At 47.1% G+C, this 14,484-nt stretch overlaps 1 protein-coding gene across 1 annotated transcript in view; it reads left to right on the top strand.

Annotated features, from left to right (window-relative positions):
* Window positions 1-3,145: 3,145 nt before the first annotated feature.
* LIG1 (DNA ligase 1) overlaps window positions 3,146-14,484 on the top strand; it is a 105,429-nt gene continuing 94,090 nt past the window's right edge. Inside the window, exons 1-2 of the mRNA XM_040424329.1 lie at window positions 3,146-3,294; window positions 8,847-8,895. Of these exons, the coding sequence (XP_040280263.1) occupies window positions 8,879-8,895 (17 nt within the window). The 5' untranslated portion in view covers window positions 3,146-3,294; window positions 8,847-8,878. The remainder of the gene's footprint in view (window positions 3,295-8,846; window positions 8,896-14,484) is intronic.

Genomic DNA, 14,484 nt, shown 5'->3' with positions numbered 1-14,484 from the left:
AAAGAATCGTTCCGGAGGAGGAGAAACAAACTCGATCTTGTAACCCAAGGTCAGAGATGTGGGCCTGCCAAATTTCCTGAAAAAGGAGGAGACAAGCCCCCACCCATGAGGAGGACTGCTTGTTGGCCGAGGGACGAGCAGGCTGTGCTCGTGGGCGCCAGGCTGGTTGAGGCCGAAAGCTTCTTCCACTGGTCTTGCATGGAGGACTTCGGAGGGGCTCCTGCTGCCTGTCGTGTACCCGAGAAGCGGCGAAAGGAATGGGCCCTGGCATTTAAGGGTTTAGCGCGAAACATGCGCTTGGATCTTCCCTGTGGGAGGTGGGTACTTTTACCACCAGTGGCCTCGGAGATAATTTCATCTAATCGGGCCCCGAATAGTCGGGAGCCGGAAAAAGGACTATATTTCCTGTGAAGCCACGGCCTAAAATAGCCACTCGCGGCCGACCGCAATGCACTTCCGGTCGTACGGGGAGCGAAGGGAGCCGGAGCGGTGCTGGCGGCCACCCGCTTGTTGGGAACGGCCGCGGAGACCCCCCGGCGGCCCGGGGAACAAGTCTGGAACGAGCGCGACCCGAATCACGGGTAGGCCTCAAAGGAAGCCGGGGAGTGTGGTAGTGCAGTGGCCGGCCGGACTAATGGTGGTGCCAGGGGAAAAGCGGTAGCCTCTGTAAGTGTTTCCCTGTGGACCAGGAGTGGACGAGACCCGGAGTGAGAAGGGGGGGGGACTTGGAGGGTAAAATACTCACCTATTCCCGATTACTTACCCCATCTTCATCCTCTTCTCTTCACCCTCCCTTACTGGACCAGCAAGGTCACCTCTTCAGCAGCTGGCACCCGAAGTGTCAGGAGTCTGGTACGGCGGGAGGGTCTTGACGGATCCAGGTGACCCTCTGGCTGGCGGGAAGCAGGGGAGCGAGGCTGCCCTGGTCCACTTTTTCTTCTTTGGGGAGGTCGGGCGGTGAGGGAAACCAACACCAGTCTTGCTCCCCAGGTAGACAGAGAGGCTAGGCGACTCTGTCTCCCATACCTAAAAGGAAAAAATAACAAAAGGAAGCTGCCCTGCAACCAGGGAGGTCTGCCTCCTACGACACTAAGCTAAAAACTGATATGCTCTCTCCAGGCTGGAGGGGGTATAGCCAGCAGAGGAGGAGCTAACACTTTTCAGCCTAGTGTTGCCTCCTAGTGGCAGCAGCAGCTATACCCACGGTCCTGTTTTCCGCAATGATACAAGCGAGAAATTGTGAATTGCATGTTGTTTTTCTGCTACTGGAACAGACTACAATGCATGTGTGAATGTAGCCTTATACAGACTGGTATAGTACACTGTGCTACATGAGTAGTGTAACAATTATGTGCTCAGGTCCCTTTGTTAGACTAATACATTTTGTCAAAACTAAAAGCAAAAAAAAAAAAAAGAACTCCAGTGAGAAACCCTTTTCTTCTAAGCCAGGGATAAGCACGACTACACAAATTTGCCACATCTGTAAAAAGTCACAGTGTAGCCCTAGGGGTTAGTTAAAGGGGTTGTCTCATCATGGACAATGGGGGCATATCACTAGGATTTCTATGGAGCCGATGGAAATAGCCGAGCCAGCGCTTGGCTATTTTCGCCGGCCCCATAGAAAATGAATAGAGGGCGGCTGCGCATGCGCCCTCCTTCAATTGCGGGGCTCTGTTCTCGATATAGGTGCCGTTCCCAGCTGCAATAAGACAATGGGGGCATATCCTAGCGATATGCCCCTATTGTCCATGATGAGACAACCCCTTTAAAGGCTATGTACACCTTTGGGGGCATTTTCTTTTTAAAATAATTAGATTGTACTCATTTTGAGCGAAAAATCTTTTTTTTAAATTGGTCTTTATGAAAAATATGGAGTCCTTTTCTTTGTACAGAGCTGAGATGAAGCCTTTGGATTTTCTGTCTTTTCCGTCAGACCAGGAGCTGACGGGCTCCTTATCTCTACTCTCTGACATTATAAACACTCATTACAGCTCGGTTCTTATCTTACTGATAAAAATGTGGCTTGAATAAGTGTTTATGACCTCTTAATAGTTTAGATATGTTTTATTAGATGACCTGCACAAAGTGAAAGTCAAAGTACAAGTCACACAGCCAGAAAAACTGTTAACCCTTTGTGACAGAACAGCTCAATATTTTTAATAAAGGCCAATAAAAAAATATGATTTTTACCCAAAAAATGAGTAGCAAGCAATCATAAACAAAAATTGACCTCCGAAGGTGTACATAGCCTTTAATGGTGCATTCACACGACCGTACGTATCTTGCAGTCCGTAAAAAAGATGGATGACATGTGTGTGTGATATCTGTGTTGCATGTTTGTTTATTTTTTGCCTATTCTTGTTCACGCGGTGTGCTGTCCGCATTTCTTACGGACCCACTAAAATGAACAGGTCCGCATTTGTTCCGCCAAAAAATGTGTATCGGATGCAGAGCAAAAATCCAGTGGTGTCAATGGGGCCTTACACTGTATAGACATGACACATGCCAACTCTCCTGGAACATCGGGGAGGTTCCTAGAAAATCGGAAGACCTCCTGGACCAGTTGGCAAATCTCCCTGGGGCTGCAGGAGCCTCCTGGCATCCAAACACCGACTGAGGGGGCAGTACCACGCCATTTACTACTAAAAAGCCAAGGTGTGGTAATGGCGGTAAAATATATTAGGCATGGTTCACGCCACTTTATAACGGTTGGCAAGTAAGATACATGCTCAAGGTAACGGCAAATGGCGGCCGCAATGCCTTTGGCGGTCCATGCGCCTGGAACAAGCTGGTAGTTCATACCAGAAAACTGGCATAAATGACGGTAAGTCTGAGGTGGCTGACTTCCCCCACCTACTAAAAGTGGCGGAAAAATTGAGCAAAACCCGAGTTTAAGAAATTATCGCTTAAAGGTTTACGCCATTTTTGTGCCAGAAAACTGGCCTACCAGCTTCATAAATTACCCCCAGCGTGTACAGAGCCATATTATGGGGGTATGGTGCCGAAGAAGGGAACACTGAGCCCTCTTATGGCGCCATAAAGCCCCGCGCAGTGTGCGCACAGCACAGCACAGCACAGCCCTCACTGCCCGTTTTGCCGCCACAGACTGCGCATCCGCCGTGTACTCGTTGCCTGGCGACCGTGCAGAACGTCAGGCCGTGGGGGGTCACGTGGTGCTGATGACAGGCGCTGGGCGGGCGGCAGAGGCAGAGCTGAAGTTGGTTTTCGCGCGAACGCTGAACGCGGTGTGGAGGACGTGAGGCACGGAGGCGGCCGGGTTTTCTACAGGTTGAGGTCAGGGCTCTTTTTTTTTTTTTTTTACAGATTGTGTCGGTCATTGTACGTGACTGCGCAGGCTGCCCCATAACTCTTCCGGTGTGTTATCAGGTCCCCGTTATGGAGTTTCGATTTGTCTGTGTTATGGAGGGTTAGAAATCTGTATCGCCCCCACCTCCCCCCCCAGTGCTGCAGCAGCGGGGCGCCCCCACCTCCCCCCCCAGTGCTGCAGCAGCGGGGCGCCCCCACCTTGCCCGCCCAGTGCTGCAGCAGCGGCGCCCCACCTCCCCCCCCCCCCAGCGCTGCAGCAGCGGGGTGCCCCCACCTCCCCCCCCCCAGTGCTGCAGCAGCGGGGTGCCCCCACCTCCCCCCCCCCCAGTGCTGCAGCAGCGGGGTGCCCCCACCTCCCCCCCCCCCCAGTGCTGCAGCAGCGGGGTGCCCCCACCTCCCCCCCCCCAGTGCTGCAGCAGCGGGGTGCCCCCCCCCCCCCCCCCCCCAGTGCTGCAGCAGCGGGGTGCCCCCACCTCCCCCCCCCCCAGTGCTGCAGCAGCGGGGTGCCCCCACCCCCCCCCCCCCAGTGCTGCAGCAGCGGGGTGCCCCCACCTCCCCCCCCCAGTGCTGCAGCAACGATGCCGAGTTCGGTTCTAAGTTTTGAAGTGGGTTTTCACTGTAATAATCAATTACCGAAGTTATTCAACAAAGTTTCCCGCGGCTTTGTGAATAACTTGCTTCGACTCTTACCACTTGGAACCGAAACAACGTTCGGTAAAAGGTTTTTAACAGTAGAAATTTATTTCTGAAGTTATTACCCAAAGTCTTGCGAGGCTTCGCGAAGTAATACCGTCGGCTCATCGGAGCCAATACATTCTAAAACTGTACGGAGCGCTCACTCCGTACAGTATTCAAACAACGTTTTATCCAAATCGATTTTAGATGTTTCATCCGAAGTAGATTCGCTCATCCCTAATGCTAATAACTGTACAAAGACGACTCTCCGTACAGTATTATAACAAAGCGGAACATCATCAGCTCGCTCTGCTCATCTCTAGTCGTATGAATGCAGCCACAACACGTTAGGCAGCGCCTTGTATTCACTTTCTGTACATAATAAATGCCATTTGCTGAAGTGAGAGAACTCCTTTAACCAATAAGTCATCAAAAAAGTAAGCAATGAAAATATTAAAAAAATAAAATGTGTTTGTTTGTAAAGACTCTTAAAAAAAAGGATGCTGCCTGTATGTGGTTAGAATATAATAAAGCTCATTTCCAGTTTGCCGTGTAGGTGTCAGTGTATGGTACACGTGTCCTCGGCATATAGGATTCCATATATAATAATGGTGCGGTGCTCCAGACATATATATTAAAAAAAATATGCAATTTAATTGGTCAGATAAAAACATTGTCAATAGGGACAGAATGGAGTGCCCCAAAATGCATTCCTTTCCGTTTGGTTGCGCTTCCATACCGTAGAAAACCGCAGTAAGGCTGAAACGATTACTTGAGTCGATTTGAATCGAGCAATGCGACACGCAACAAATCCTGACATTTTTTTTGCATCGAGGATTTCTTTGTATCATGTGACCACGTAGCGGGAGTGAAGCGCTTCCTATTACTCACCGCTCTGTGGTCACCCGCCGGCCTGCACCGCGCTGCCCTTTCCTCCTGACACATCGTCAGGACATAGTGCACAGAAGGGTACTCTATGACCTGACGTCAGGACGACAGTGCAGCTTGGGGAGAAGATGAAGGAGCTATGGAGCAGCGCCCCTACAGGAGAGGCAAGTATTTTATTGCGCTGGCATGGCTAGAAGGGGCAGCTGGTGGCACTGAGGGGGCAGCTGATGGCAAGGGGGGGGGGCCTGATGTTTATAAAGAAAAACATTCTTTTAATTAGTTTTTTGTTATTAGAGTACTCGATTAATTGATAAATACTAGATTATAATAATAGTTGATGGCTGCAGTCCAAACCCGCAACAAGCTTAATTTTATTTATTTTTTTGTCCAGCATCGGATGCTGACCAAAACAGATCACAAAAGAAAACAGATCCGTTCCCATTGACTCACGATGGTTTTAGTGACGGTTCCGTCATGGCTATTTTAGACAGTTGGTTCATAGCGGATGCAGACGGTTGTATTATCACAAACAGAAGCGTTTTTGCTGATCACTGCCGGATCAGGTAAAAACGCTAGTGTGAAAGTGGCCTAAAATCGCAGCTATTTTTTTATTGCATTTATCCTTGCCACTTTTGTTTTTATCGTATGTTGTGGATCCACATTTAGGCCCCTTTTCAGACGAGCGAGTTCCACACATCGGACTGGCAGCGTGAGTATGCGTCAGCTCCCGTCCTGACCTCCCAGAACTAATGGGGTCGCATAGCATTATATTGATTTATGATGCTATGTAACCCTTAACCCTCTTTCACACGGGCGTTGCGGGAAAATGTGCGGGTGCGTTGCGGGAACACCCGCGATTTTTCCGCACGAGTGCAAAACATTGTAATGCGTTTTGCACTCGCGTGAGAAAAATCACGCATGTTTGGTACCCAAACCCGAACTTCTTCACAGAATTTCGGGCTTGGGATCGGTGTTCTGTAGATTGTATTATTTTCCCTTATAACATGGTTATAAGGGAAAATAATAGCATTCTGAATACAGAATGCATAGTAAAACAGCGCTGGAGGGGTTAAAAATAAATAAATAAATAATTTAACTCACCTTAATCCACTTGTTCGCGTAGCCCGGCATCTGCTTGTGTCTTCATCTGATCTCTGTGCAGCAACAGGACCTTTGATGACGTCACTCCGGTCATCACATGGTACGTCACATGATCTTTTACCATGGTGACGTACCATGTGATGACCAGAATGACGTCGCCAAAGGTCCTGTTGCTGCACAGAGATCAGATGAAGCCAGAAGCAGATGCCGGCTACGCGAACAAGTGGATTAAGGTGAATTAAATAATTTTTTAATTTTTTTTTAACCCCTCCAGCGCTATTGTACTATGCATTCTGTATTCAGAATGCTATTATTTTGCCTTATAACCATGTTATAAGGGAAAATAATAATGATCTGGTCTCCATCCCGATCGTCTCCTAGCAACCGTGCGTGAAAATCGCACCGCATCCGCACTTGCTTGCGGATGCTTGCGATTTTCACGCAACCCCATTCACTTTTTTGGGGCCTGCGTTGCGTGGAAAACGCACAATATAGAGCATGCTGCAATTTTCACGCAACGCACAAGTGATGCGTGAAAATCACCGCTCATCTGAACAGCCCCATAGAAATGAATGGATCCGGATTCAGTGCGGGTGCAATGCGTTCACCTCACGCATTGCATCCGCGCGGAATACTCGCCCGTGTGAAAGGGGCCTTACAGTTCTGGAATGTATGGGATAACAATGACATAATGCTTTCAATGTTATCCAATACATTCCAGAACTGTTACATACAGTAGCATCATAAATCAATATAATGCTATGCGACCCCCGTCAGTGCTGGGAGGTCAGGATGGGAGCTGCCGCATACTCTGAGTCCGATGTGTGGAATTTGCTTGTCTGAAAGGGGCCTAATAATAGCTGCAGGGCCCGCAGCAAATACAAGGACTGTAATTGGTTTACTGCACTAGACAATAGGGGATAACTATTATGTTGGTGCAGCCACTTACCGCTGCCCCCCCCCCCCCCCCCCTTCCCACCGATCATGAGAACAGGGGTCCCATACCCCCTGAGGCTGTCAAATTCTGCAGCCACTACCAATTGTGTTTTCTGGATACTGTCTTATCGCTTTGGCACTGTAAATACTGTGAGGGAGACTTATCAATACTGTCTTAGTTACCCATAGCAACCAGATTCCACCTTTTTATTTTTCAGAGCTCATTTGGAAAATGAAAAGTTCTCTCGGGTTGCTATGGGCAACTAAGCCAGTTTTCCCTTTTACACCAGTTTTGATAAATCTCCCCCTTTAGTTTTTTCTTCCGCCTTCCAATAACCATAACTTTTTTTTACATTTCTGCTCACCTAGTTGTATGAGGGTTGTATTTTTTTTTTCAATTTTTATTTTTTATTTTTTTAGGTGAGTTTTAGAGAATTAAAAAAAACCTGCAATTCAGGCATTTGGAGATGGGAGAGAGATGCGAGGGGGAGGGAGATGAGTGATAAAATTGGGAAAGGGTGTTGATTTGAATTTCTAATACCCCACCGATCTGATATTAGTGACCTTGACTACTGATCGGCACCCTGCAATTTCATAACAGGGAGATGATTAAGGGTCAGAAGGAGGCCCCTCCCTCTTAAAGGGGTTGTCTTACTTTCTGCAAATAGCATTTATCATTTAGAGGATGTTAATACAAGGCACTTACTAATGTATTGTCATTGTCCATATTTCCTCCTTTGCTGGCTGGATTCATTCTTTACTTCACATTATACACTTCTCATTTCCATGGTTATGACCACCCTGCAACCCAGCGTCAGTGGCCGTGCTTGCCCACTATAAGACAAAGTGCCGGTCTATGTACGCTCCCCCAGTCCCGGCCACTGGAGAGGCCAGTGCCTCCTTCTATAGTGTCGCAAGCATGTCCAGCACTGCTGGATTGCAGAGTGGTTGTATGGAAACGAGCAGTGTATAATGTGATGGAAAAATGAATCCAGCCAGCAAATGGACAATCCCAATACATTAGGGCCTTGTATTCACTTTCTCAACATGATCAATGCCATTTGCTGAATTGAGACAACTCATTCAGTTGTCACGGTTGCTGTTGACCATAGCATCTGAGGGGTTAAACAACCTGGATTGGAATCATCACCGATCCTGGTCATTGTGGGCGGGTCTCAGCTGGTTAACACTGCTAGCACCTGCATGGGTTTCCATGGCCGAGCAGCTGTCTTAAAGCACAATGCCAAGCGTCGGACGGAGTGGGGTAAAGCCTGGCGCCATTGGACTCTGGAGCAGAGGAAAAGTCTTCTGTGGAGAGATGGATCACACTTCTCTGTCGGTCTGGTGAACGCCAGGAGAAACGTTACCTGCCTGACTGCATTGTGCCATCTGTGAAGTCTGGTGGAGGAGGTGTAATGCTATTTGGTTGTGTTTCGGGGTCGGCCTAGGCCCCTTAGTTCCAGTAAAAGGAAATCTTAATAATTCAGCATACCCAGACATGGTGGACAGTTTTATGCTTCCAACATTGTATAAACAGTTTGTTTCTTTTCCATCATCACTGTGCCCCAGGTCCATAAAGGCATGGTGGGGTGAGTTTAGGGTTGAAGAACCTGACTGACCACACAGAGCACTGACCTCGGCCCCATCCAACACCTCTGGTATAAATTAGAGCAGGGATTGCGAGCCTGGTCCTCTCCTCCAACATCGGTGTCTGACCTCATAAATGTTCTTCTGGGTGAATGGGCAAAAACTCCCACAGACACCCTGCAGAGTCTTGTAGACCAACTTCATATTAATACCTGTGGGGTGCCCTAAAAGCTCCTGTAGGTGTAATGTGTAGGAGTACCAGTACTTGTGTCCATATATTGTATGTAATGAAAACCTAATTTCTAAAACCTAATTGTTTTTTTGTTTTTCAGGATCTTCTGGAGTTGTTACTTTCGGCTTAAGGATGCAACGCAGTATAAAGTAAGTTATTTATTTATTTTTTATTTATTTATAAAAGTGGCTCAAATCAATTGAGTTTATCTATATCAGTACCTGGAGCTCATTAAAATCCAAGGGTATTGACCAGCTGGTTCCTTCAGAGTGAGAACTGCTGTTTTCAGTAGCTCTCTACTTACGTTAAAAGATTTATTTTTTTATTTTATTCCGTGAGTGTTCAGTAAGCTTGTCTCAAAGTATTTTTGCCTATGCAGTCATTTGCCATTAAAGGAACAGTCTCGGAAGGCAGCATTTACTGAAAAGAAGCCGGCACGGCCCTCATGCTTCTGTCCCCCTGCCGATCAGCATTGACGCTGCACTTCACCACACAGCATTGCTGTTCTAACACCGGACACAGTAGTTGACTAACATGATGATGGGGTGACAACATAAGGAATGGGTCACCTCATTTCACTACAGCAGTTAGAGGATTTATGTTTCCACATGTCGCCCTGTATGTGTTGGGTCACTTCACCCACATACTCGAGACAGGAGGTAAATGATGCCAGAAGAGCGAAATGTAAAAAAGAAAACTTTTTAAAGAAAAAGTTACCCACTCCTGGGCAGACAGTACAGGTAACCTTAAAGGGGTTATCCAAGACCTATAATGTCCCCCCATATGCCCAAGTACCTCACACAGATAGTACTTACCTTGCTCCCCACAACTGCTTCTGATGCTGGCATGGCCGCTGCTGCATCTCGTCTTCTGCGGATAAAAACATCCAGGAGGGGAGGCGTTGCCGGTTGCGCAGCCAATAGCGGGCTGCAACGGGAACGAGCCTCGTTGGCATCGCGGGTGATGATACGGACACTCATTACCGTCATGGCCTGCTATAGGCGGCCCCCCCTCCTGACGCCAGGTGTTTTCATCTGTGTGATGGGGAGATGCGGCGGCTGTGCCGCATCAGAAGTGAGACAGGTGATGGGGGGGCCATTATGGACCTTGGATAACCTCTTTAGTGAATGGACACTTAAATAAAAAATAGTAAAGTAAACATTAAGTTTTTTATCACGCGCGTGCAAAGCGCATTGCACTTGCGCGGAAAAAACAGAATGCAATCGCAGACAAAACTCACGGAACTTGCTTGCAGAATCGCGCGATTTTCCCAGAACGCACCCACAACATATCCGGACCTAATCCGCGACGTTCGTCTGCAAGGGGCCTTAGGTACCGGTCCATATGTAAAATACACTATATGGAGAAAAGTATGGACCACACCTCTAAATCGTTGACTTCAGGTGTTGCAATCAGTCTCTTTGCCACAGGTGTGTAAAACCCAGCCCCGTGCCTTTCCTTCGGCCTTTACAGACATTTGTGAGAGAGTGGCTCGTTCTAAAGAGCTCAGTCAATTTCAACCTGGTCCTGTAATAGGATGTCACCGCTACCACATGTCAGTTCCTGAAATTCCTTCCCTCCTAGATCTTCCTCCATCAACTATGAGTGGTAGTGTAAGGTGGAAGGAACCGAAACCACTCAGCCACAAAGTGGAGACCACGTAAAGTTACAGAGCGGAGTTGCTGAGACACGCGGTACATAAGTTGCCAACACTCTGCTGGCTCCAAATTTTCTCTGGCATAGACATCAGCATAAAAACTGTGCTGTCCCGGGAGCTTCATGGCATGGGTCCCCATGGCCGAGCAGCTGCATGCAAGTATTGGATGGAGTGCTGTAAAGCAGTCTTCCTCCACTATGGTCCTCAGGGCCCACCTGATGTTCATGTTTTCAGAATCTCCTTATTATCGAGCAGGTGATATAATTAGTGTCAGTGCATCAGGACTTACCACAGGTATTCATTCTGTGGTACTCTCAAATCATAACTGGTAGGTGGACTGGAGTTGGGGAACACTGGTGTAAAGCACTCCACTACTGGACTGCAACAGGGGAAACGTGTCCTGTGGCGGTCTTATGGATGAGTATGGGGTTGGCGAATGTTACCTGCCTTGTGCCAGCTGTAAAGTTTGGAGGGGGGCTAATGCTATTGGGCTGGTTTTCAGGGATTGGCATCGGCCTTTTAGTTAGAGTGAAGGGAAATCTTAATTCTTCCACTTACCGAGACAGTAGGGTTGTTTTGGGTATCGAGCTTTCGATACCCAATCGATACTTTTAGCCCGGTATCGATACGATACCAGGATTTGTCTTTTATTAATACTAGGCTGTGCTACTGCACAGCCCAGTATTAGAGCATATGGATCGCGCTGCTCTCAGCGTGCGCCATGTGCCGCACCTGAGAGGTTAACTGCCGCTAATCGCAACGCCCTGTCAGAGGTTGGGGGCCGGCAATGTGTTTCTGCCGCCAGCTGTATTTGTATATTAAACGGTTGGTGGCTCAGTGCGCCCCCCCCCATCCCTAGTATTGAAAACATTGGCGCAGTGCGCCCCCCATCCCTAGTATTAAACATTGGCGCAGTGCGCCCATCCGCAGTATTAAAAACATTGGTGGCAGTGGTCAGAGTCCCCCTCCTCTCATTGGTGTCTGTGGCAGCTTCTGATCGGATTCCCAGCCATGTAATCCTGGGGCTCCTACGGAAGCCCTGGCTGCCACGGTAACCTCCCTGCTGCTGTGTGTACTATGCACAGGGCAGCAGGGAGAGTGTGAGGTCCTAGTCACCCTGATAGAGATCTATTAGGGTGAATCTGACAAGGGATTAAAAGATCCCAGGTTCTAGCCCCTAAGGGGGAAATGGTTATTAAATAAACTGTAAAAAAAAAAAAAAAAAGTGAAAAAATACACACCAAAATATTAAGTATAATTCACCCCCTTTCCCAATTTTACATATAAAAATTTATAAACAATAAATGAATAAAATATTTCATATCGCCACGTCCGAAAAGTCCAAACTATTAAAATATTGAAAAATTATCTCCTATGCGGTGAATGCCATAAAAGAAAAACTGCACGATTTCGCCTTTTTTGTCGTCACCTTGTTCCCCCCCAAAAAATAGGATAGGACTGTTTTGATTATGGGCTGGACGTTTCATAAAATGTGGAATGCACGCAGCTTTTTTTGGCGTTTTATTTTTTTCGCGTAGTATCGCAATACTTTTGTTATGGTGTCGAAACCGAATCAAAATTTTGGTATCGAAACAACCCTACGAGACAGTTTGGACAATTCCAATGCTTCCAACTTCATGGGAACAGTTTGGAGAAGGCCCTTTTCTGTTCCAGCGTGACTGTGCCCCAGTGCCCAAAGCAAGGTCCATAAAGGCATGGTTGGGGGGATGTTTAGAGTTTAAGAACTTCACTGGTCGCACGGCCCCATCCAACACCTCTGGGATGAACTAGAATGGGGATTATGAGCCAGGCCTCTCATCCAACATCAGTGTCTGACCTCACAAATGTTCTTCTGGATGAATGGGCAAAATTTCCCACAGATACCCTCCAAAATCTTGTAGAAAGTCTTCCCTGAAGAGTCGAAGCTGTTTTAGCTGAAAACTGGGAACCAGCTCCATATTAATGCCTATGAAATTTCAATTCGATGTCATTAAAACCTGTGTAGGTGTACCAATACTTCTCTCCATACACTGTATGTCTATATAATGTCCTCAAACAGCAGGTTTTCAAGATAATGCATTAGAATACATATTTTTCTTACCTATGGCCTTAAAACAAATGGCTTACGGTGGAGAGCTACATCGGAGCACATATCTGTCTCTGGACGAGGAAGAAATTGTCTTCATCTAATGTTAGTAATTCCATAAAAAATCTTTGTTGTAATGAGGTGCGGAGTAGATGAGACATTGCTGCTCTGCCTTTACTGCAATAAACCCTTGTATCAGGCCACCTGTACACGAACGCACATTAGAGCCACACAAATTTCTGTACGTTTCTGCAGCATATCCGCACCAAAACCTGCAATGTCTAACAGCGGTTTTTGGTGCGGATTAGATGCGGTTTTGCCTCAGATCTTATCCTTCCATTGAAAAGGGTGAAATCTGCAGCTAAAACCACACGGCGGGTAACGGTGCGAAAAAAAATCTAAGTGCGCATGAGATTTGTGTAATCTTCTGTATTGCGCTGCGTTTCTTCTGCACGTATTCTGCAATATGTGCAGGTGGCCTATAAGTGGTTACCGTCATGGTTTTCTACAAGACTTTGTATGTCAAATGAAGAAAGGACGGTCTCTGACTTCAGGGGTCACTGCTGGGGCCAGTTATTGACTGCTGCGGTCACGTGAAGGATGGATGTCATAGCTGCAGGATCGGCGGGAGATTGCTCAGCTATTTTCAGATTTCCCATAGAAGTGAATGGAGAACACTCGGTGCATGACTGGTGCACGCTGTACACTTTTGGGGCCCCATTCTAGAGATGGGAGTGAGTTCCATCTCTGGGACCTGCGCCTATCTGACATTGTTGGTGTATCCTAATGATATGGCGCCAACGTCTCAGATGGCACAGCTAAGTTAGAGTCCATACCTTTGACAGCGTCAGCACTCCAGACACAACAGACTATTTGACTGCTTGGGGCCTGACAGGCTGAGTATTTACATATTTAATCCTTGTGGCTTTTAATTTAATTTAATTTATTTTATTTTGTTTATTTTTTTTAACTCGTTTTATTGAAGGATAAACAAGTAAGGTATAGCAGCGTTAGGCTACTTTCACACTAGTGTTTTATGCGGATCCGTCATGGATCTGCAAAAACACTTCCGTTACAATAATACAACCGCATGCATCCGTCATGAACGGATCCGGTTGTATTATGTCTTCTATAGCCATGACGGATCCGTCATGCACACCATTGAAAGTCAATGCGGGACGGATCCGTTTTCTATTGTGTCAGAGAAAACGGATCCGTCCCCATTGACTTGCATTGTGTGTCAGGACGGATCCGTCTTGCTCCGCACCACATTGCGACAGAAAAACGCTGCTTGCAGCGTTATTCTGTCCGCGATGGGAGCGCAACCAAACGGATTGCATTTTAGTGCATTTCGTTTAGTTAAGTTTTGTCCCCATTGACAATGAATGAGGACAAAACTGAAGCGTTTTCTTCAGCAATTGGGATCCTATGATGGATCTTAATAGCTGACTTAATAATGCTAATGTGAAAGTAGCCTTACATACGTTAGAGCAGGGGTGCACAACCTTTTTTGGTCTGGGGGCTGCATTGTCGCATCGCTCTATTTCAAGGGGCCGCAAATAAAAAAAAATATATATATTAAAAAATATAACGATTGGCGCTCATCGGCCTATTACACAAGCCAGTGCAAAGTGACTGGGGAGGAATGATCACTACCACAGTCATTCCGCCTTCATTTAGATTACACAGGGAGATGTGCTGCCGATAATCGTACATCTTTCATCCTGATAAAATATGCAAATCAGCCGAAAAATGAGCAATTACTTGTTTATCGACTGATCAGCTGCACGATTATACCAGGCAGATATAAGATATGAGCTATGAACACTTCTTTTTCCCAGTAATTGTTTCAAATATCGTGCTGCAGCATAGCCCCTGAAACCGGAGAGTTATACTTACCTGCTCCCTTTAATGACCAGGCTTGAAAAGGCCTTAAAGGGATTCTGTCACCTCGTTTTAGCTTATAGAGCTGCGGACATGCACGGCTAGATCGCC

The sequence above is a fragment of the Bufo bufo genome, chromosome 1 (assembly GCF_905171765.1).
Source record: "Bufo bufo chromosome 1, aBufBuf1.1, whole genome shotgun sequence".
In the NCBI taxonomy this organism is placed as follows: Eukaryota; Metazoa; Chordata; class Amphibia; order Anura; family Bufonidae; genus Bufo; species Bufo bufo.
The sequence above is the reverse complement of the archived record's forward strand: the minus strand, read 5'-3'. Positions and strand labels throughout refer to the sequence as shown.